General features: G+C 33.5%; 1 protein-coding gene across 3 annotated transcripts in view; it reads left to right on the top strand.

Moving 5' to 3' along the window:
- MANBA (mannosidase beta) overlaps positions 1-23,547 on the top strand; it is an 83,118-nt gene that overhangs the window by 33,015 nt on the left and 26,556 nt on the right. For all 3 annotated transcript variants that reach the window (XM_025051795.1, XM_006918876.3, XM_025051796.1), the window contains exons 8-11: positions 9,305-9,456; positions 10,999-11,116; positions 12,399-12,485; positions 15,380-15,547. In XM_025051795.1, the coding sequence (XP_024907563.1) occupies positions 9,305-9,456; positions 10,999-11,116; positions 12,399-12,485; positions 15,380-15,547 (525 nt within the window). The remainder of the gene's footprint in view (positions 1-9,304; positions 9,457-10,998; positions 11,117-12,398; positions 12,486-15,379; positions 15,548-23,547) is intronic.

Raw genomic sequence — 23,547 nt, 5'->3', positions numbered from 1 at the left:
GGAGATAACATTTGGAGAACTTGTAAAGATGAATATATATTGTCTATCCTCACAGTTACTTGATAGTTGGCTGTATTTAGAAGTCTAGATTGGAAATAATTTTCCTTCAAAATTTTGAAGCTATCACTTCATTATATTTTAGCTTTTAGTGTTTTTGTTTTGAAATGTACTTACATTCTAATATCTGCTTTCTTGTATAGAACTGTTTTTGTTTGTTTCTAGAAGCTTTTAGAATTTCTTTATCTCTGATAATTTAAAATTTGAAACTTTGAAATGAGTAGATTTTTGTTGTACTACTTATCTTGTGAGCTCTTCAGATGTAGAAACTCAATCTGAAAATTTTGTTGTATCTTTTATAATTTTACATATATTATTTTGTTTTATTTTTCTGGTACAACTATTAATCAGATATTGGACTTCTTGGACTGAGCAATATTCTTAGACTTTCCCGTATATGTTCCATCTTGTTTTTAAACTTCTATCCTCTGAGATATTTACTTGATTTTATATCTAATTTTTAAAATTAGCTATTTTATTTTTATCACTTAAAATTTTTTCTAAAGAGTTTTTTGTTATTTTCTTTTAAAAATTCTATCCTATTTGTATTTCATGGTTATATTCTCATATCTTAGCATGTTAATTACTATTATAAGTTTTTTGGAGTTTTTCTCTGCATTGTTTTTGTTTTCCACATTCTTTTATTTCTTCTATTTGTTTTGTTCTCTGTTTTTCCCATTAGAGACTTTCCTTGAATATCCGATTGTCCTTGGTATCTATTATTCTGAAAATTAAGGCACAAAAATGCAGATGAGAAGCCCTATATGTGCTTCAATGTTCAGTATTTATGTTCAAACCCAGTTTTATCATGTGGTGATGCCCACATGTCAGTAGCTGTAGATTGTGTGTGTGTGTGCGTGTGTGTGTGTGCATGTGTGTGTGTGTGTGTGTGCGCGCGCGCGCGTTTAGTTTTGCCAGTGAGGACATTCTCCAGTCTCTTGCCTGGGAAATATAAGACTGGTTGTTACCATTTAGGGAGTGTGGTGGCAGCAGGGGATTGAACTTCTGACCGTTGAGCCCAGAGTTTCATTTATTCCCTCTTGCAGTGGGCTTCGTATCCTTAAGCCTCTCTGATTCTGAAAGGCAAAATTATAGGTGAGCTTCAGAATCCCTTCTCCACAACAATGTACTTGAGTTCTGCTTTTTAGAATTAAAACATCTTATAGGTCACTTTAAAAATTGTAAAACTGAGCCATGATTGGAACTGAAGCCATCTAGAGGGGACAGTGGGGGAAGATAGCCCCTGTCTTCTAAAGTAATGCTCTCAAAGAACCTGTAGAGAAGGACCAGTCTTCTCTCCTCTCCCCATCTCTCAGAGACTGATACTAAAAAAAAAAATAAAAAAGTAAAGTAAAAAGTAAAAAATAAAAAAATAAAAAAGTAAAAACGAGTCCTCCTGAAAATATAACCATCTGTTTTGCCTCTGTATTGATGAATAAGCCTTATGGTAACCTTAGCTGGAGAATAGTGAAAGGAAAAATTTGACTTCGGTCTAAAGAAATTACTAGCTCCTGCCCAGTTTGGGATATAGCTTTTTCAGTTTGGGAAACCAACTTGATTTTTTTTTTTTTTTTAAATAACAAAAGAGAAAGTTTTGTGTGTAAGTGGTAATGGGATAGGCTATTCTGGGTAAATGAGCAAAAAAACCCCCCAACTTCTGTTTTTTGCCATTTTCTGCCCAGGTTAATTGAATATTTTTATCCTACTAATTGGTTATATTGAATTTTCTAGGTAATATATATTAAAGGCATAATAAATATTTGAATAAATATTCTCTTTAGCATAACTTATTTTGTAAGATTCTCCCAAGTATTCTCTATATTAGGTCAATATTTTTGCTAAAAGTAAAAGAAAGTATTTGCTGTTTATATTTGACTTGGCATCAAGACTCTCTAATTAAATTATTGCAGAGAAATAGAAAAATAATGTAATAATATGTATTCTACAATTAGAAATGGTATTGCACAGTTCCCAAGCCGGAAGAGTTAAAAGATTGCCCCTAGCTATTACAATTAGAAAAATAATGGGAGATTTCCTTATTTTCTTCTTCTTTAAAATTTTACTTTTTCTTTGTTTCTCGAGTTCTCAATTTCATCTTTGTAGTATCTACAGGCCGGCCTATTTTTTATTATTAGTATGATCTGGTAATTCTATACAATATCGGTGATAAAATACTCCCCTCTCCTCAAATCTTTTGTTTAAGTTTTACCCATGTGTACGATTATTCTTGAGTTTTAATGACATATGTAGGCTTTAATTTAGCACATTTTTATTATTAATTCTTTAATAAATGTTATATTCTACATGGAAGTAAACTTGGAGAACTCTTAGTTATATAGTTGTCCCCAGGCTCAGGGAGACTCAGCTTCCTTCAGTCATTTTGAAAGTAAGTTCATAACAGTATGAAGTCATTTAAACTTATTTTGGCTACAGTTTATGTTCCCAGTCCCTGTCTTATTACATATTTTTGCATTTAAAAGTAGATTAGAAATAATGATAGCACAGTGATTATAAAAAAGAAGAAATTCAACATGAGTTACTTCAGTGTGACCTCTTGGAGTTTTTATTTTTATATTTACAATTTAAAATAGAAAGAAATAATTGATAAACTGGACTTCATTAAAATTAAAAACTTCTGCTCTGCCAAAGACGATGTCAAGAGAATGAGAAGATAAGTCACAGATGGGAGAAAATATTTGCAAAGGACACATCTGTTAAACAAAATACACAAAGGACTCTTAAGAATCAACATTCAGAAAACAAGCAAGCCAGTTAAAAAAATGGGCCAAAGACCTTAACAGAAACCTCACCAAAGAAGACATACAGATGTCAAATAAGCATGATGCTCCATATCATATGCCATCAGGGAAATGCATATTAAAAACAACAATAACATAGCACTTTATACCTATTAGAATGGCACTCAGCACTGACAATATCAAATACTGATGTGGATGTGGAGCAATAGGATCTGTCACCCGTTGTTGGTGGGAATGCAAAATGGCACAGCCACTTTTGAAGACAGTTTGACAGCTTCTTAAAAAATTAAACATACACTAACCATAGGATCCAGCAGTCACACCGCTTGTCATTTACCCAAAGGAGCTGTAAACTTATGTCCGCACAAAAAACTGCATGTAGATGTTTATAGCAGCTTTATTCCTAATTGCCAAACCTTGGAGGGCACCCAGGCAAACTGATAAACTGCAGTCCATTCAGTCAGTGGAATACTATTCAGTGCTAAAAAGACATGAGTTATCAAGCCATGGAAAGAGATGGAAGAATCTTAAATGCATATTACTAAGTGAAAGAAGCCAATCTGAAAAGACTACATATGGTGTAATTCCAAGTATAAGACATTCTAGAAAAGACAAAACAATAAAAATCAGTGGTTGCCAGAGGCTCGGGGAAGAGGAAGGGATGAATAGGTGGTGCACAAAGGATTTCTAGGGCAATGAAACTACTCTTCATAATACTATAATGATGGATACATGTCATTATACATTTGTCTAAACCTATCAAATGTACAACACCATGAGTGAACCATATGTAAACTATGGGTGATTACGATTTGTCAATATAGGTTCATCAGTTGTAACCAGAGTCCCACTGTTGTTGGTAATGCCAATAATGGGGGAAGCTATGCATTGTGGGGGCAAGACATATATTAGACATTTCTGTACCCTCCCCTCAATTTTGCTGTGAACTTTATACTGCTCTAAAAAAAGATAAAGTCTGTGTTTAAAAAAATACATAAAATAGAGAAAAGTGTGAACTGGGATGTGTAATATGTAATATTTTACTTGGTTTATGCATATTTGAGTTCATATGTGAAATATTTTACTAATTTTAATACCTTTATAATTGAAATTTATTCTTTTAAAATTTGTTAATTGTTTTAAAACCAAAGAAGGAATCCAAGTAAAATATGACATCAGTGGTATGTTTTAGTAGTGGCAGATTAAAAAAACCAAAATACCTTAGAATTCTTTTTACTAGCCCTCCAGATGCTTCATACACAGAGCAAGTGTGTGAGTTAATCAGATATGTTCATATCGAAGGTGGAAAAGTTGAAGTAAAGAAAATGTTCTTATATTTCTGGAAGGACTGCTGCTGAACGTAAAGAAGATATCTTGAAACAACTGGATTGTTGTTTCATCAACCTCTGTTGCGGTCGGCAGTATCAGTGCTGCCTATGTGGCCAATTTACAGTGGAGTCCATACAAAAATCCAAGAGATCGATCCCAGATTTTATTTCTGCCTCCTGGAAATTGTTCTTTGAATCTTGCGGAATTTGCTCTTTTGGAAACAGTTCTTCATGTGCGACGTTTTCAGGCCCTTTGGAAAAATTTTATTCATTCTTTTTAATTTCACCTCATCATTGGAAAAAGCACAGAAAGTCTTTCCTAGACAAGATGGAATGCTCATTATGAAGCTCGGGCACAGTAAAGCTAAATTTTGAAAAGTTAACCTCAACTCTGAAGTACTACATGATCCAAAGAAAATGTAGACACGTGAATCAGCCCAGATTTTGTCCTCTGCTAGTGCAATTTTTTCCTTCTGAATTACATTTTTTTCCTGGTGTTGAATTTTAGATGAGGTTAATCAGATACAAACATATTTGCAAATTGCTAGAGTCTGCCTTGAACAATGTACAGTGAAATATCAAGCTTTAAAACTCTTTGAAGATAAGTGCAGAAATTTTGGTGCAGGCTATTTACTATGCAATAACAAAATATTAGGAAATAGACATTTACACAGAAAAAAAGAATCAAATTTTGAAGAAGAGTGCCAGGAAAAACGATGAAAGATGCTGATCTCACATTGCCTGGAGAAATCAAAATAGCAATGTTTAATACTCCAATCATCTTCGCCAAGAACTGGACACTTGTTCTCAAGCAATAGATCAAATGATGTCCTGTTCGCTATCATTCAGCCATTTTTTCTCCTGATATTTCAGAAAAAGTACTTGAGAAGTGGAAATTTTTTGACCTCAGAGGCATGTGTAAGCAGTTCGAATGGATCCCAGAGAAACAAAGGCATGGATAGTACTGCATTTTTTGGAATTTAATGTGAAGTGGAATTTTTATGAATCACTGCCAGACTTATCTTTCTTTCTAATACTTTCCCAAAATATTTGTATATCTTTGGCTATATTTTAAAAAACATTCCTAAATTAAAAGTAATTAAAGTTATTTTTCATCGACGATGCAAGGATTGACAAATCTGGCTATATTTATAGAACATAGATATGCAGAGCAGATCAATTTTGACAAAGTTCTTGACATTTTTAGAAGTTAAGGTTAAAAATAGCAAATATTTTTCATTACTATAACATCAATATGTAGATGTTATTTCCTTTTTTCGAAGACATTAATGTAATGAAATATATGAATCCATTACTTTTTCTTTTTTATATTTATTTTACTAAAATGGCATGATTATTCAAAGTTAAACAAAAGAAAACTTCGAGCGTCTGCATCTTTTTTCTAGCCGTTATCATTATTCATTTGATCTCATTATTAATACTGATATTAATTTTGTCATATAGAAGAAGAGATGTTAAAAAGTGATGCTATCTAGTGTCCATACGCTAAATATACATTTGGCTACAAAGATACATCAGGTAACGATGCTGATGTAAACTCTAACCTGTCAACTCTGGTTGTGTTATCTGCAGACTTCTAGGGCACAACAGAGCTGGCCTTTCTTGTATCATCTTGCAAAGGCCTGTTTGAGGAGAGCTCTTTGTGGGGTTTCCAGCATTTGTTTTCTCAATACTTCTGCCTATTAGAGCACTTTCAAGGCACACAGAAATGTCTTTGTCTCTAAAAATGCATGATAGTAGATGTGCAATGGTTTTAGCAGGTTGTGTTTTGAAAAATATTTCAGGTAATATTTGCCAGAGTTTAGAAATAAGTGTGTGTGTGTTTTTAAGAAAATTACTCTTTTGAAAATCTAGTGATTTTACGACAGCTTTTTGAGTATTTGATTACAGAAAGTTGAGAAGTAATACTCAGTTTATGAACCAATGATTGATTACATTATCATCTGTTTGGTTTCTTCAGAGAAAGAAATTTGAGAAGTAAACTATTTACTTACCAGTCGCACACCTATTAAGCCCTTTAGTTAAGATATTTCTAACTCTTGTCTAAAAAATTCATCCAGCTATCTTTTTTACTTTTTAAGTTAATCCTGCTATTTTAGAAATGAAATCATGAAGCTAAAAAACTCAACTAATGAATTGATTGCTAATAAAACCTTCAACTCTAAAAAAGTTTGGAAATTAAAAAAGTTAAAATTCAAACTGCTCGACTTACACATGTAGATTCTTCTATATGTACACCTTTATTTCACTTTTAGACAGTAATTTACTTTGTTGGACTGTTTAAAATGGTTTTTGTCTTGTAATAAGACAATATATTCACTCTGGATGTAAATATGTGTTACTCAAGGGTCTTTTCAAAAACCTCTTTCAGAGCCCATTATTTTCTGTGAAGTAAAATACCTGTTATAGAAGAAGGCTTCTATGTTGTCTACCAAGACTGCCAGAGGACATGGAGAATTACTGACACTAATCACAGACCCATCAGCCTTTAACCTGTCAAAGAATGCCCAGAGGGAAAGGTGGCTGGTAATTACTGATACTCTTTTGAGGCACTCTCAGGCGGTTTAGGGTTTACTTTGACCTGGATCGTAAAATTGTTACTGCAGGAGTTGGGAGATAGAGAAAATTTGCACAGAAAAGAAAAAACATGTTGGAAGATGTGTTTTATCATTAATATTATTTGTAGTATTAATAAAGAAATTAGTGGTTCTCAAAACTTTTGGAATCAGAACTGTTTTATATTTGTAAAAATTGAGAACCCCAAAGTGATTTTATTTTATGTGAGTAAATTTTAAAACTGAAAATTAAATATTTTAAATCATCATAATAAACCCACAACATGTTACTATATGTTTTATTTAAAAAATAAATGTATTTACAAAGTAAGACATTTAGTGAGAATAATGACATTAATTTACGTTTGCAAATCTCGCTAATGTCTTGCTTCATAGAAGACAGCTGGATTCCCATCAGCTTCTGCATTCAGTCAATTTGAAATATATTGGTTTCGTTGAAACATATGAGGAAAATCTGATCTCACACAGATAAGTAGTTGGAAAGGAGAAGAGTGCTTTGATAGCCTTTTCAGATAATTGTGGATATTCTTTTCTAGTACAAGAAAACTTAACAACTGGTAGTTTCTTAAAGGTTAGCTGCAATGTAGAATCTGAAGATTCTAGTGAACTCTGTTACATTAAAATTTATTGGTATATCTTACACCCTTAATCGAGATTCCATGTGTGATAATATCATATAATGTATTGGTTATTTGAAAAATATTGGTGACCTGAGAGTTCCAAATGTTGAAACATTTCATTATATAATATACCACATTCAGAAGACTTTGATATGTGAGTTCATTTTTTTCAGCATTTTTAGATGTAGACAGTGTGGCTATAGGTTGAGAATGTTGTCTTCTAATTCCATTTTAAGACAACAATTCATTCTTAAATTAGGAAAAAGTATATAACAAATTTTCTTTTAGAATGAGAGGAAATAGTATTAAACTCTAACATGAGTTTCATTAATATTAAAATTTGTTTTTATTTGGAAACTTAAAAATATTATTGTGAGACAAGTTAACAAAAAGTACCAAATCTTTTTGTGTTTCTATGTAGGTTGCAAGGGAAACTTTGGGATTTAAAATAAGAATCTATTGAACAATAACAAAGTTACAGAGATTATAGCAGGAACAACTAGAGATAGCTCTTAAGAGCCCAGTAGAAGTATTGAGAACAGACTGAGTTAATATCTGAAAATAGACCTCATCACACCCTAAACCTCTACTGTAGAAACTGGAACAACCCAGAATACGCAAGCATACTTTCTGTTAGCTGTCAAAACACTGATGTCATCATACATCATGTAGCTTCTGCAGAATTCCGCTGTATACTCAAAAGAGAGTTAAGGTAGATAAGGCAGATGTTTCAGCTTTACTCTGAAAATAGTTTTGAACTCAAGGACCCTTGAAAGGTTCCCAGGGATCCCCTTTGATCCCCTGGTCACACCTAAAAAATTGCTGTTCTAGATGTTTGAATCTGCCATCAAAGTGTTTTAAAAGTTACCTCTGAAAACCACTATGCTTTTTTTACATATTACAACCCTAAAGCAATCGTGGTAATTGGCAAGACCCTTTTCATTCAGGTCTTACTGTGTCTTCTCATAAAGTTAACTCCGATATGTTTTGATAGGTCATAGTGAGGGCAAGGGTAAGAAAGTGGAAGAATGGCAGGTACTTTTTATTATATATAAGTTGATTAATTATTTTAATTAGAGAAGAAATACATAATCTTAGTTCAAAGCTAGGCTTTTTCGGTGTAGAACCATGTTCCTCATTCCTTGGTCCAGTTTGTGGCTGGAAAGAATGAAGATTGGGATAAAAACATCAATCTACTCTATCTAGGGTCTTGCTGTTCATACTTAACTGTGGGAAAACCAGGCTAGACTGTCACAGGGACAAAGGTCTGAGCTTCCTCTTGTGTAGCAGTGATGACATTGGAATGTGTCTCCTACCCCATCTTATGTCTTATGTCTCCAGTTTACCTCTCTAGTTGCATACCGGAGCTCTCCCAAACACTGAGTTTAATGTGTGCGATAATTAGGATTAAATTGCATATTAAACGAAGTGATTTTGCAGTAATGTGCTAATAAGATTGGAAAGTTGTTAAATTATGAAATACCTTGTGCTATATTTCTTTGATTCTAAGGTGCACATTTTGGTATAGTTACCAATAAGGATATGAGAATGTGTTTTTCAATCAAAAATACATCAGTTTAACTGGCGGCAATTCCCCTCGCCACTGCCATTTTTGTGAAATAGTATCAGTTTTAATTTTGAAATGTTATTTTCAAATATTTTTTTGGTTGTAATTACAAATGCTTGTTTCATGAGTAAGACTACAATATATTTTAATCTTAAATGGCTTCTATATTTTTTTAAAAGAACGAAGATATCTGGCAAAAATTGTTATATGTATTTTTTCTGAAATGTGCACTTTCATTCTCAGTGCTTCATAGCAAATAGGAAATTAACGTTAAAGTGTGTTTATGTAAATTGTTCAATTTGCTTTTTTTTTTTTAAAAAAAAAAATCTCTTATGTTTTCAATTTGATTTTCAGTATTTAATTCTGTTCATAACAGGTTTATTTTAGGACAGTGGAACTGATAGAAGAGCCCATACAAGGGTCTCCTGGTCTGAGTTTCTACTTCAAAATTAATGGATTTCCCATATTTCTGAAAGGATCAAATTGGATCCCAGCAGACTCGTTCCAGGATCGAGTAACCTCTGATGTGTAAGTTATCATCTTTCTTCTTCCTTTATTAACAGTCCCACAAAGCTTAAGAGTTACTCATTTTTACTTTCTTTAGTTCCAGTGGAAGGAACCAAGGTGTAATATGGAATTCTAAGATGATGGAAATTTTAGAATGGAAAGGATTTTTAAATCATATATTCCATTCTCATGAGCTGTAGATAGTCTTACAGCTTAACTATTTGAGACTGCTGAAACTATCCAAATTTTAGAAGACAATTATATCTTTTCTCTGGAGGAATAAGAAAATGACTAATGCACATTTTGGATAGTTAGTTCCTGAAGAATAAAAGATGACTAAAGTTGTTTTTTCCCTTAGTTTTTCTAAGTATACCTTAGATATTTTTGTGCATGCTTTTAAAAAAATGGAAACTGCTATTTACCTCTTCATGCTAAGATATTTGCATAGTCCTTTACTTTTACCTTAATAAAAAGAACTAAAAAAACTTTAAAATTCTAGATCTAGAAAAAAATTTCAAGTGTTTTTCTGAAGATTTGAGAATAACACTTTGATAGAAGGTAGTATTTCTGATTGGGTTTGTAAATTACTACCTTGGTGATTGTGAAGATAAACTTTGTGAAGTATAGACACATCTAACTTACTTACAAAAGTATAAATATGCATTGTATATATTATTTGATGTTTAAAATGTAGCTGTGGTTGGTAACTAAACTCTAATTTTGCCAAAACTTATAGTAGTAATTTCGTTTTGATTCAAAATGTATATATTGTTTTGAATTTCTTATGAAAGTGAAATTATTCTTCAGACATAGACACGGATAATTTGTTGTCTCTCTTCCTTTTAAATGCTGTTCTCCTCTCCAGGCTGGTTTTGATGGTGGCTGTTCAGCACAGCTGGGCCAATTAGTGAACCCACCTGTGGGTGCTTTTGCTGAGAGCACGATGCTCTGGGTCCCCGGCCAGCCTGTTACTGGTCTTTTCTGTTCCTTTCAGCGCACTGCTCTAGAGATGGAAGATATGTGCTCTCAAAGTGGCTGTAAAGTTTTAGACTTTCCTGAGGGTAATGTGAATAGGAATTGAAAAAACAAGAAGGAAATTTCCCAGAGAAAGAAGTACCGGACTGGAGTAATTGTAAAAAAAGAAAATAAGAATGAGCTAGGTATTAATATTCAAACTTTGATTTTTGTCTTATAGTTCAAAATGATTATATAACAGTGCATACTTTTCAAGGTTTACGACTGTTTTTCTATAGGAATAACTTTAAGACAAAAGTTTAGTTTTAAAACCAGTATAATAACGTTGCTGAAAATTTAGAAAGCAGAGAAAAATATATCTCCCATAATTTTTCCAGGTTTGTTTATTTTATGTGGTTACAGTTAATGTGTATATAATTTTGTCTCACTTTCTTCACTTAACATTGTAGCCAAATCATCATAATTTTAAAATATGTTTTTCTAACAGAGGTTTGACATGTGTTTATCAGTGTGCTTTTTAAATCTTTTTTTTTTTTTTAACATCCCCAAATTTTCAAATTAGCATTTGTTTTATAAACTTCTCTATAGGTTATGGCTCCTTTTGCAGTCTGTTGTGGATGCTAACATGAATACTCTCCGGGTGTGGGGAGGAGGAATTTATGAACAGGATGAATTCTATGAACTCTGTGATGAGCTAGGAATAATGGTGAGTAGTTGACAGCATTTTATTTCTTGATATGTTGCTATATCATCAGTTCGACCTCCAGTTTTCTGATTGGGTGATATTGCTCATTTCTTCTTTTTTTCAGAGCCAGTAATGATGCTTTATTTTTTTTGCAAAGAAATAAATGGCCTCTTGCAAACCCAGAGCTATAGTTTACAGCACATAACATAATTATTTTTAAGTGATAGACATTCTCTCAATTAGTTATATTTAAGTATATATCTACATTTCCTTTGTAATTTTCTTTGTGATATGGGAGTATGCATAAAAAAGAAAATAAAATATTTAAAACTTTTAACTTTAAGGAGAGATAAGAAGACCTAGAGAGAAGAAAAATAATAAAATTAAATAAAGAAAAAGTATGCTTAATATTATTAAGTACTCCCAACACGTTTTGTGTTGGTGAGGGTTAAGCAAAGGAAACAAATTCTTTTGGTTCTAGTATTATGGTTCTAAAATATAAAGTGATCCATAGGAGAGTAGTGATTATAATAATATTGATGATGCTGATGGTCGTGGTGATTTGACAATAGTCTATAATATTCATCGAGTGCCAGACATTGTTCTCAGTGCTCTGCATCTGTTATTTTATTTCATCTTCATGCCCATTCTGTGAGGTGGTTACTGTTGTTCTATATCCCCATTTTATGGGTAAGGAAACTGACATGTACAGAGATTAAATAACTCGACCACACCCCCACAGGGGGGCTGTGGTGGAATCAAGGTTCTGACTCAGGCCGACTGAGTCGGGGACTATGCTCTTAACCTGACGGCCTCCCTAGGAATGAGCTTGTGTGGTTTCAGTGCTAAAACGTCCATGTAGCAATTTTTTTTGGCCATGAAAAGTTAATTCCTTTATAAACAACATATGTTTCTTAAGAGTCTGGTCCATCTCTCAATACTAAACTCTCGGTGAAAATTAGAGTGAATTAGAAGTGAGGAGGGGCTGAGGAAAGCTTTTTGAATTCCATATTCCATTTAACATGCTCCCTATTTCCTTATTTGAATTCTCCTTTCTTCTCTTTCTTTTCTGCCTACCTAACATTTCTCTTCCCTACAGTTTTGTGCAGTTCTGGTAAGTTATGGGGTCCGTGAGTGCCTTTCCCAGTGCTTTGTGCATAGCAATGCTCAAATGATCATACTTATCAGGCTAACTTATTTTTCATTTGTGTGAGAGATAATCCCCACAGTTCAGAATGAAGCTTTTCTTTCTGTGTAATAGAATCTACGAAAGTACTTTATTGCCTTTTATTTGATTTGCTAGGTATGGCAGGATTTTATGTTTGCCTGTGCCCTTTATCCAACTGATGAGAGCTTCATGGATTCAGTGAGTGCAGAAGTTGCTTACCAGGTACGTTATTATCATTTCAAGAAAGAAAACGCTTAGATTTTAGTTTTGCCTTTTGTTAAATTACTCTTTGTTTCTATTTGTTCTCTTCACTAAATCCCATGAAAAATCATAGTCAGGTAATTGACTTCTGGGTGATTCCACCCAGTCTCATGGCTTTTAACACCACCTGTCAACTCTCAGATTTATCTCCAGTCTTAACTTCTCTGCTGAATTCCTGATTCTTATATCTTGTTGTCAACTTGGTGCTTCTGCTTAGAGGCTTAATAGGAATCCCAAATGTAGCATGCCTAAACCAAACTTATATGACCTTCTCCAAACAGGCTTTTCCTCTCGTTTTCAGCAAATGGCAATGCCAGTCTTTGAATTTCTCAGGTCAAAAATTTAAAGTGATTCTTGACTCATTGATTTCTTTTGCATTCCACATATACATACTTATGTTTATATGTATAGATCAAAAATGTAAGGAAGTTATTATATCCTAGCTCTGTCCACTGAAAAGGGCCAGAAACAATGAACAACCTAGTAATATTGAGCATCTTTATATTGAAATAATCTTTCCCATTAAGAGAAGGGCTTCTTAGAGAAACGGCTGATTCCGGGTCTGCGACAGGAAATATACTAGATCCTAGAGTATTTCGACACACAGATAATAAGAAAAGCTATCAAAGATGTGTCAAAAGAACTTTGATGAGGCTCTGACCGATCAAAAGTGGGACAGTTTGAGGTTCAATAAGGATAGTAATGTCAGTGGATTGAAATCCATTAAATGTGTTAAAATACATGAGTTCATAATTATAGTGTTTGTGGATGCGTATTTGCATGAAAAACTAAAAGAAATGCGAGGAAGTGATTACATATAACACTCGAAATAGTGGTTATTTTGGAAGGTGGAAGGGACTTCTATTGGGAAGGGACACATGAGAGCTTCTAGGATGGTTGATAAAGTTTTCTTTTTTGGTTACAGAGTGATTATTGCCTTATAATAATTTACTATGCCATTATTTGTTTTCCTTATCTGTTTTGTTTTGTTTTGTTTTTTGTTTTTTTTAAAGCTTAGAAGGTAGAAATTGAATTGATTTTTTGCTCAAAGCCCTACAGATAAAGATCTTCGCCCTGCACTCGCCTGTCTCTGCCCACCTCGCCACTAGGGGAGATGGAGATCTCCCCTGGGCTGTATGCCCTGGAACTCCATCCCTTGTGGGCCGCCTCGCTCATTTTCTTCTGGCCTCTCTTACCATGAACATGACTTGCTCTGGGGAAAACCTTTGTCAATCTGTACCTCTAGATGAGGTCGTTTGCTCTTGTGACACATATCACACTTTCAATTCGTCGTTTAGGTTTTGTCACTCATGCAAGATTGTAATCTCCCTGAGGCCAGGGCTTGTTACCCTTGTATCTCCATTCTCTGGCTGGATTATTCATCAGGTAGATAGATGGTCGAATGAATGAATAACTTTCAAAGTTTTAATTTTAATTCTGTAAGTTGCAAACATTTCAGTTTTATTTAAAATTTTCTTTCATACAAATAATTAAAATATGATATCTATGTACCTTCAGCTCTTTTATGTATTATTAAAGAGGAGAACTTTTTATGTGGAATTTGTTAACATTTTAAAGTAAAGCTTCCCATAAAGTTCTAGGTCAGTTTGAAGGGTGTCACAGAATCACTGAAGCTTTTTGTTCTTTCAGTATTTGTACTTGTGTTTTCATCAGCACCATAAACATGCCAGTCACCCTTGGTAGCAACCTTTACTAATTTGGGCATATATAGAGGCAAATAAAGGAAATACTGTTTATAAGCTCTGGTTTAGAAAAACGCAAGATGTTAATTTTTAAAAAATGATATATATCTCTTTAATATATCCTTAATTCATCTCAATATCATGTATGAGTTATTTACCATCTAGAATGGAGACCAAAGTGAGAACATCAGCTGGGATCCATCACTATAATCATCCATTACAGTGAAAGAGAAGCTGTAAATACCAATGAGGTTATATTGCTAAAATAAGTTCCGAAAGAGTTTCTCTTGACCATTGATTCATTCTGTTGTGCACAAAAAATATTTAACTGCCCTCTCTACTAGGTACATCTCTCACTTCTCTGTGTGAGAAGAACTGGATCCTTTCACCTTTATGTAGGGCTGGCCCGCAGTGAGACTGATTCATGCAGACCTCAGTTCTTAAGGCTGGCAGGGTTTTCAATAGATTCTCTAAGTTCTTATTCATGTTTAGATGTATTCAGTAACTTAGCCTTAGTTGATTTCTCAGGACGTGACACTGATAGTTTTTTCAGGAGACATCATCTTGATGCCCATCTTTTGTCCTTTAGAATATTCCCTACATTTGTCTTTAACTTTCAGGGTATCCCTGGTACTCACTTGCTTTGTAAAACCCTGTGCAGCTGTGCTTATGGTTTTTGACCTTGGTGGGGACTGTGTGGGAACTTTGATACCTCTTTCAGCCCCAGTGTTTATTCTGCCTCATTTGTTCCCTCACACAAAGCTTCAACTTGCTCTTTGAAACTAAACCCTATAATATAATGTAATGTCTCCTGCTTTCTGTATTTCTTAGAACCTTATTGCGGCAAGTCAGATAATGATGAGGTTTATTTTTCTTGTTTATTAAGAGGGATTATATTTTCTTCAATTTTTATACAGCTGAATAGAGGAACCCCATCATATCGGTGTTTATACAATCTAGATAAAGAGAATCTCAGAGATTTCTTAAAATGTATTCCCACAGGTAAAGTTACTAGCCCTTTTCTAATGGGTTTTCTGGCAAATAAAAATTTATGTGCAGAAATGCAGTGGCTATAATTTTATAAATAATTACAGCTCTGAGTTTTTTTATATTGAGTATTTGAAAATTACTTTATGTTTTCTTAAATTTTAGGTCAAGAGACTGAAATCTCATCCCTCCATCATCACGTGGAGTGGAAATAATGAAAATGAAGCAGCGCTGATGATGAATTGGTATAACATAGACGTCAGCCACCTGGATATCTACATCAAAGATTATGTGAGACTGTATGTGGAAAACATCCGAAAGATTGTTTTGGCAGTAAGCAATGGTTTTTAATGCAGTAGAATTTAAGAATCTGTTTTAAAAATGAGTCAGTTTGAATGCTAGTATAGTATATTTTTATGTCCTTTTTTTAGGGTGACCTTCAACAATATTTTAAGGCAGAGTAGCCCATTGTAAAACTGCAGCATGTGAAAGGATTCATGGGTTGTGGATTTCTTTAAGAATTAACATATCTGTGGAACTCGCCACACATACATCAGTATTGTGCTTATAATTGCAGGTTGTCACAAATTCTTTGGAGCCCATCCATGGATCCCGAAAGGCTGAGAATCTTTACATTAGATGATTTATTGATATGCCACTTCTTTTCTGTTTTTCTTCTTTTTAAAAAATATATTGATAGTGAATTGTGTGAAATAATTTGCTCATGACAACCTGGTCCTACTATAAGCTTTACATAGTTAAGAATGCTTTCTTTTTTTACTCTGTGCTAGATTTGATTTGCTAATATTTTAGTTAGAATTAAAAATTCATATTCACAAGTGAAATTGGTCTGTGGTAAGAACACTAAATTTGTTTTTAAAAAAATGGGTAGAGTAGATGAAGCTCACAAAGAGAGAAGAGGGGACTACGGTAATAGGAGAATGGATATTAGGTCTCATAACATTTATAGTGAGCATGTAAAAATGCTATCTAAACATAATTATTGGCAAGACAGATTGGCCTATAGAGCCCGCTTACTGTAGCATTTGGCAGGTGTGTATGTGTTTGTGCTCACCTCACAGAATGAATTAGGAAGCATTTAAAAAATGTCTAGGAAGAATTTAAATAAAATAGATATTATCTGTTTTATTGAGACAAATTCACCCATGAAACAGTCTGGGTCCAGTGCCTTCTTTGGAGGGGCATGCATTTCACCCCCCCACCCATATTTAATTTCTCCTATAGTTATTATCCCATTTGGGTTTACACCTTCTTTGGAACTATGGGTATTTATATTTTCTAGGAACATGTATTTCATTTAGAATTTAAGTTTCAGTGTAGGTAGATGTTTTTATTTAGACTAGATTATGTTAGCTGAGAGCAGCTATGCAGCTTGAGAGATGCCAGGATTGTCAGTGCAAGGAATGTTTGGGTGTGGAAGTCACTTCCCTTCCTCTGCATGTGTGTGTGTGTATTTTTGTTTGTGTGTGTGTCTATTGTGGATGTCTGCAGTTACTCCTGGAAGCAAATACCCAGCCAGAGGATTTCCATAGACAGAGACAAGAAGGGACACGGCTGACTCAGTTGTGCTATAGGTATTTCTTTTCTTCTTCTTCTTTTTTTTTTATAAGAGCACGTTAAAGACTTTTTTTTTCTTTTACTCCCTTTACTCATTCCATCCAACCCCCTGCCCCTACCCCTCACCTCTGGTAAGTATCAATCTGTTCTCTGTATCTATGAGCTTTTTTTTTTTTAGATTCAATATATAAGTGGAAATCCTATGGTATTTGTCTTTTTCTGTCTGACTTATTTCAGTTAATGTAATGCCCACAAGGTCTATCCATGTTACAAATGGCAAGATTTTATTCCTTTTTATGGCTGAATAATATTTCGTCACATATATATATCACATTTTCTTTATCAATTTATTCTTTGATGGACATTTGGGTTGTTTCCATATTTGGCTATTGTAAATAAAATTGTAATGAACATAGAGGTGCATATATTTTTTTCAAGTTAGTGTTTTATTTTTTCGGGTAAATATCTAGAAGTGGGATTGCTGGATCATATGATAGTTTTATTTTTAATTTTTTGAGGTCATGCATACTGTTTTCCATAGTGGCTGTACCAATTTACATTCCTACCAACAGTGTACAAGGATTCCCTTTTCTCCACTTCCTTGCCAGCATTTCTTATCGCTTGTCTTTTTGAAAATAGCCATTCTAACAGGTGTGAGGTGAAATCTCATTGTGCTTTTGATTTGCATATCTCTGATGATTCTATTGTTGAGCACCTTATCGTCTAACTGTTGGCCATCTGTATGTCTTTTGAAAAATGTCTATTCAGATCTTCTGCCCAGTTTTTAATCAGATTGTTTATTTTGCTATTGAGTTGTGCGATTTCTTTATATACTTTGGATATTAACCTCTTATCAGATACTTGATTTCTAAACATTTTCTCCTAATTGGTAGGTTGCTTTTTCATTTTGTTGATGGTTTCCTCTGCTGTGCAGAAGGATTTTAGTTTGATGTACTCTCATGTATTTTTGTTTTTGGTGTCAAATCTAAAAAATCATCGCCAATAGTGATGTCAAGAAACTTACTACCTGTATTTTCTTCTAGGAGTATTATGATTTCAGGTCTTACAAGCCTTAAATCCATTTTGAGTTAATTTTTTGTGTACGGTCTATGGCAGTAGTCCAGTTTCATTTTTTGTGTGTGGCTGTCCAGTTTTCCAACACCATTTATTGAAGAAACCATCCTTTCCCCATTGTATATTCTTGGCTTCTTTGTTGTAAAATAATTGACCATATATATGTGGGTTTATTCCTGGGTTCTCTATTTTGTTTCATTAATCTATATGTCTATTTTTATGTCAATACCGTACTGTGTTAATTATTATAGCTTTGTAATATATATTGAAGTCAGGGAGTATGATGTCTTCAGTTTTGTTCTTTCTCAAAATTTCTTTGGTTATTCAGGGTCTTTTGTGGTTCCATACAAATTTTTAGATTGTTCATTCTATCTCCTTGAAAAATATTATTGGAATTTTGAGAAGGATTGGAGTGAATCAGTAGATTGCTTTGGGTACTATGATCTTTTTAACAATATTAATTCTTCTAGTTCATGAGTACGGAATATCTTTTCATTTATTCATGTCTTCTATAATGTCTGTGTCAATGTCTTATAGTTTTTAGTACACAGGCTTTCACCTCCTTGATTAAATTCATTCCTAGATATTTTATTCTTTTTGATGCAAGTATGAATGGAATTGTTTTCTTAATTTCTCTTTCTGATGATAGTTCATTATTAGTGTATAGAAATGCAACAGGTTCCAGTATACTGACTTTGTATCCTGCAGCTTTACTGAATTTGTTTATTAGTTAGAACAGATTTTTGTGAAGTCTTTAGGGTTTTCTTTATTTAATTGCATGTTATTTACTTCTTCCTTTCCGATGTCTTTTATTTCTTTTCCTTGCCTATTTGCTCTGGCTAGGACTTCCGATACTATGTTAAATAAAGTGGTAAGAGTTGGCATCCTTGTCTTGTTTCTGATCTCAAAGGAAAAGCTTTGAGTTGTGCACTGTAGAGTATGATGTTAGCTATGGGCTTGTCATATATGGCCTTTATTATGTTGAGGTACATTCCTTCTACACCTACTTCGTTGAGTTTTTATCATAACTGGATGCTGAATTTTTTATCATCTTTTGAGATGATCATATGATTTTAATTCTTCATTTTGTTAATGTGATGTAGCATGTTAATTGATTTGTGGATATTGAAACCCTTACATCCCTGGAAAAATCCCAGTTGATCATGGTGTATGATCCTTTTAATGTATATTATTGATTTGGTTTGCTAACATTTTATTGATGATTTTATTTGAGATTTAGCTTGTTTCTTGAGGTAAGCATTTATCACTATGATATTCCTTCTTAGAACTTTTCTGCTGTATTCCATAAGTTTTGGTATGTTGTATTTCCATTTTTCTCAAGTTATTTTTTGATCTCTCTCTCTCTCTCTTTGTTGACTCACTGGCTGTTCAGTAGCCTATTGTTTAATTTCAACATATTTCTCCAGTTTTTTTTCTTGAAATTAATTTCTAATTTCATACCACTGAGGTCAGAAAAGAGGCTTGATATGATTTAAATCTTCTTAAATTTGTTAAGATTTGTCTTAGCATATGATCTGTCCTGGAGAATGTTCCATGTGCACTTGAGAATAATGTGCATTCTGTCGCTTTTGGATGAATGTTCTCTATATATTTGTTAAGTCCATCTTCTTTAATATGTTGTTTAAGGCCAATGTTTCCTTCTAGGTTTTCTATCTGGATCATCTATCTATTGATGTAACTGGGTGTTAAAATCCCCTACTATTATTGTATTGCTGTCTATTCTTCCTTTAGGTCTGTTGATATTTGCTTTGTATTTTTAATTGCTTCTATTTTAAATGCATAAATATTTGTAAATGTTACATTCTCTTGTTGGATTAACCCCTTTGTCATTAATGTCAAGGTAATGCCCTTGTTATCTCTTATTATAGTCTTGGTTTTAAAGTTTGTTTTGTCTGATATATAAGTATAAATATACCTACTTTATTTTGGATTCCATTTGCATGGAATATCTTTTTCTATCCCTTCAGTTTCAGTTCGTGTGGTATGCCACTTCTAAAATTTTGTAAGTAAATAATAAAGTAGAATTTGATATATATCATATGTGAATATGTTGGTATGTGATATAAGGGGAAATGGAGAGGAAAAAGGTGGTTCTCAAATTCATTTTAGGCGGTTCTCTTGCACTACTCCTTGTTTAATAGGCATACTATACTTGTATTTATTACATGCATACATAATATGTCTTAATACAAATTGGCCTTTTTTTGTAGAGAAAGAAGGCAGCATTTTTTTGTTTTTCAAGTATTGCCTTCAAAATTTTACCTTTTTAAAAACTTATGTTTAACATGTGATATAATAATCTGATTGTATTTACAGTTTTTATCTGTATTAGATGTTTTAAATATTTGGCTATATCTTGAAACAGTTTGAAACAAGACATATTTAAAGGAACAGTATGTAATTTTGGTACCTAAATATGCCAAGTTGATGGCACTATTTTATTTGTGTGAAGAAATTTCAGTGAGAATTCATGAAAAACACAGGTTTAAATTTTTAGCTTATCTGATATGCTAAGCCATGTGTCATGAATGAAGAAGTTTTCTATTCACAAAATGCAATGGTTTAAGCTTTATAGAACATTTCTTTTATAATCTTTTTACTCATGGTATTAATATTACATTTTTCATATTTGATGGGTTTAAGAAATGGATTTTAATATCTGAGGATTGTCGTTTCATAGCTTAGTCATTAGGAGCTCATGACTCCAAGTCCACTACATGTCTATGTAATCTTAGGCAGGTTACTTGATCGCTGTTTTACCATTTATAAAATTGGGTTAGCGATAGCAACTGACTCTTAAGAGTTGTTATGTGGATCAAGTGAGATAATGGATGCAAGGTGTATTACACAGACTTTGGCACACGGTAGACTTTTAGTTAATGCTAATCATCGTTATCATCATTTATGGGTTTCACTCGTCAAGATAGATCTTCGGAGTCTTACAAAGTTTAATCTCTGATTTAAACACTACATTGTTGAACTTAAAAAAAAAATTATGTCCTATGTGCCACTTCTTCTCCACCTTTAAATAGAAATATGGTGCCTTTCTCATAAGGGATATATATATTTTAAATTAATTTTCTGAGCAATAATTGATGGTTGCCAATTTCTTTAAAGATGGGCAGGATTAAGTATTATATAATCATACCATTGTTATTTGTATAAAAGCATAAAATATTTAAGGAAAAGGACTATAAATGAATCCATCCGTACAGTAATTGTAATCATTAGTTTCCTATTGTACATCATGCTTTAAAAAATATTTTTTTAAATTTTCAATTATAGTTAACATTCAATATTATTAGTTTCAAGTATAACACCTTGCTTTTAAAAAGTAGTCATTCTCTTGGTCTATCTTATGGTGTCTCTTGGTCTGAATAAGCATTTAAGGTTTTGACCTAGAAGGAGGTCATTTTTTGATTTGAGACTAAAAATCAAGCCTCAAGAAGAAATGATACAGAAATGGAGAGAAATCATAGTGCATTATCAGGGGTGGATATTTTTAGGCAGAGACTCATTAGTAATTTTACTGACTGGCTCAGCTTATCAAATTGTTCAAGAATCTAGAGGAATGGAAGGAAATCAGTCAAGCATTGTTGATTAAAACCAATTGACTGGCCTTCTCCAGTTTTACTTCAAAGCCATTATAACAGAATATCGTTTAAAATTTAAGGGTACTCACAACCTTACCATGCTTTTTAGTGTTTTAAAATGCAACCAACATCTGCTGAGTACCTATTACCAAGAGCAAAGCCTCATTCCCAATGCTGTGGGGAAATTGTTATCCTTATGGGGCTTATATTCTGCTCTCAGGGAAAAGCATGGGAAGAGTTACTAGTTCTACTGGGCAGAGTGAAAGAAATGCTATCAGAAATGTAATTCTCAAATGGTGGGAAATATGTGGACGAACCATTACTTTTACAAAGAAGGATCTGAGAAAGCTTTCATGTAAAAGGTGACTTTCAAACCAAGCCTTAAAGGTGTAGTAGAATTTGAGACAAAAGATTGTTCAGTAGGTATTTTAGGCCATGCAAACAATGTGAATAAAGATAAAAAGACGTGGAAGTATGTGTTTGTATAGGAAGCAGCAAGCATAGCCTAGTGCTTGAAGCAAAGGACTCCTGGATTGGCATTGGAAAGTCAAATATAGAAAAGGTTGTTTAAAAACAAATCTTAAAAGGACTTCAAATCCTGTTATGGAGTTAGGCTTCATTCAGAAACAGTGAGAAATGGTGAATATTTTGGGTGAGAGGAAGAACTTTATCTGACCCATGTTCTGGAAGGTAACTTTGCTAGCAAAGAAGAAGGGAGATGAGAGAGTTTAGGCAAGGAAACCAGTTATGAAAACTTGGAATTCCAAGTTATTGAGAATATTAGATGCCAAGCATTGATATATTAATTATGATTGTTATTAATTATTATTATAACCTATTAATGATATAAGTGTTTTGTAGAATTTAATTTTTCCAACTACTCAGGAATGTAATAATATAACCTTGTTTTAGAGATGAAGACATTGAAGGGTTAGAATGATAAATTGCTCAATAAATTGATCATAGGTAGTGGAGTCCAAAGTAGTGAGGCTGGATGTGAGGTGGAAAAAAATATTTGAATTCAGAATGACTGAATGTGGGCAGTGAAAGAGAGAGGAAAAACTGAAGATGACTCTTACTTGGATACCCTTAATGAAGGTAGGAAGCACAAATAAGTTTGGGGTTAGTAAACAAAGAATTCTGCTTTGAAGAGTTGAATTTGAGATGTTGGCAGGACAAACCGGGCGGAAGTGTGGAGCTGGTTACTGAGAATAGAAGTGTGGAGGTGAAGTAGTCTGGTAGTAACTGGCGAAAGCAGAAGGGAAAGGGTAGAGGTAAGGAGAGGCTGAGGAGAGAGCAGTATCCATCTGAGAAGGGGAGGTGAGATGGAGAAGGAAGAATCAGAAAGGTCTGGGGAAACCAGAATATGAAAGAGTAGTGGACCAGCCCCCAGGAGTGGAGAGAACATCAGAAATAGTGGATATAAATAGGTCACTTACTGCACACCAGAGAGGGAATAGTGTGGGGACTTTTTGTTTATTTGGTAAGTTGACGTCTGTGGGTAATTTTTGAAAAGCAACAAAAACAATTTCAGTTGAGTGGGCTGATCAGGAACTGAATATCAGGGGCTGAGGAGTGAGTGGGTGGTAAAGAAATCTGGTGGACTGCAAGGGACCAAGGGAATTTTTTATTAGGATGAGGGGAGTTCTTAGGCTGAGGAAATAGGGCAATAGAGAGAGATTATTGATTTTTAAAGAGTGGAAGACAAGTTATTGGCTATAGTTCTAGGGTAAACTAAAACAATGACCAGAAGACAGACAGGCTGGCAAAGGATAGGAGTAAGGATTTTTTTTTTTCTTTTGACAGAAGAGAAACAAGAAAAAATGGTTGAATATACCAAAAAAATTGAGACCTAATGGAGAAAAGTTGTGAAAATTATTTTCTGATAACCTATTTCTGAGGGATGCCTTCCTTAGTGGCCTTCTATAATATGTTTTATATTTCCAAAGAGCCCTGTATTTTTCCTTTAAAACATTCATCATACTTGTCACACTTGTTCAGCATCTGGTTTCATCAGTAGATTTTGATCTGCTCTTTTAAGAGGTCAGTCGGATGTCTGTTCCCTGC

The sequence above is a fragment of the Pteropus alecto genome, unplaced genomic scaffold, assembly GCF_000325575.1.
Source record: "Pteropus alecto unplaced genomic scaffold, ASM32557v1 scaffold5, whole genome shotgun sequence".
Classification (NCBI taxonomy): Eukaryota; Metazoa; Chordata; class Mammalia; order Chiroptera; family Pteropodidae; genus Pteropus; species Pteropus alecto.
Note: the sequence above shows the minus strand (reverse complement) of the source record. Positions and strands in the feature narration are given on the sequence as shown.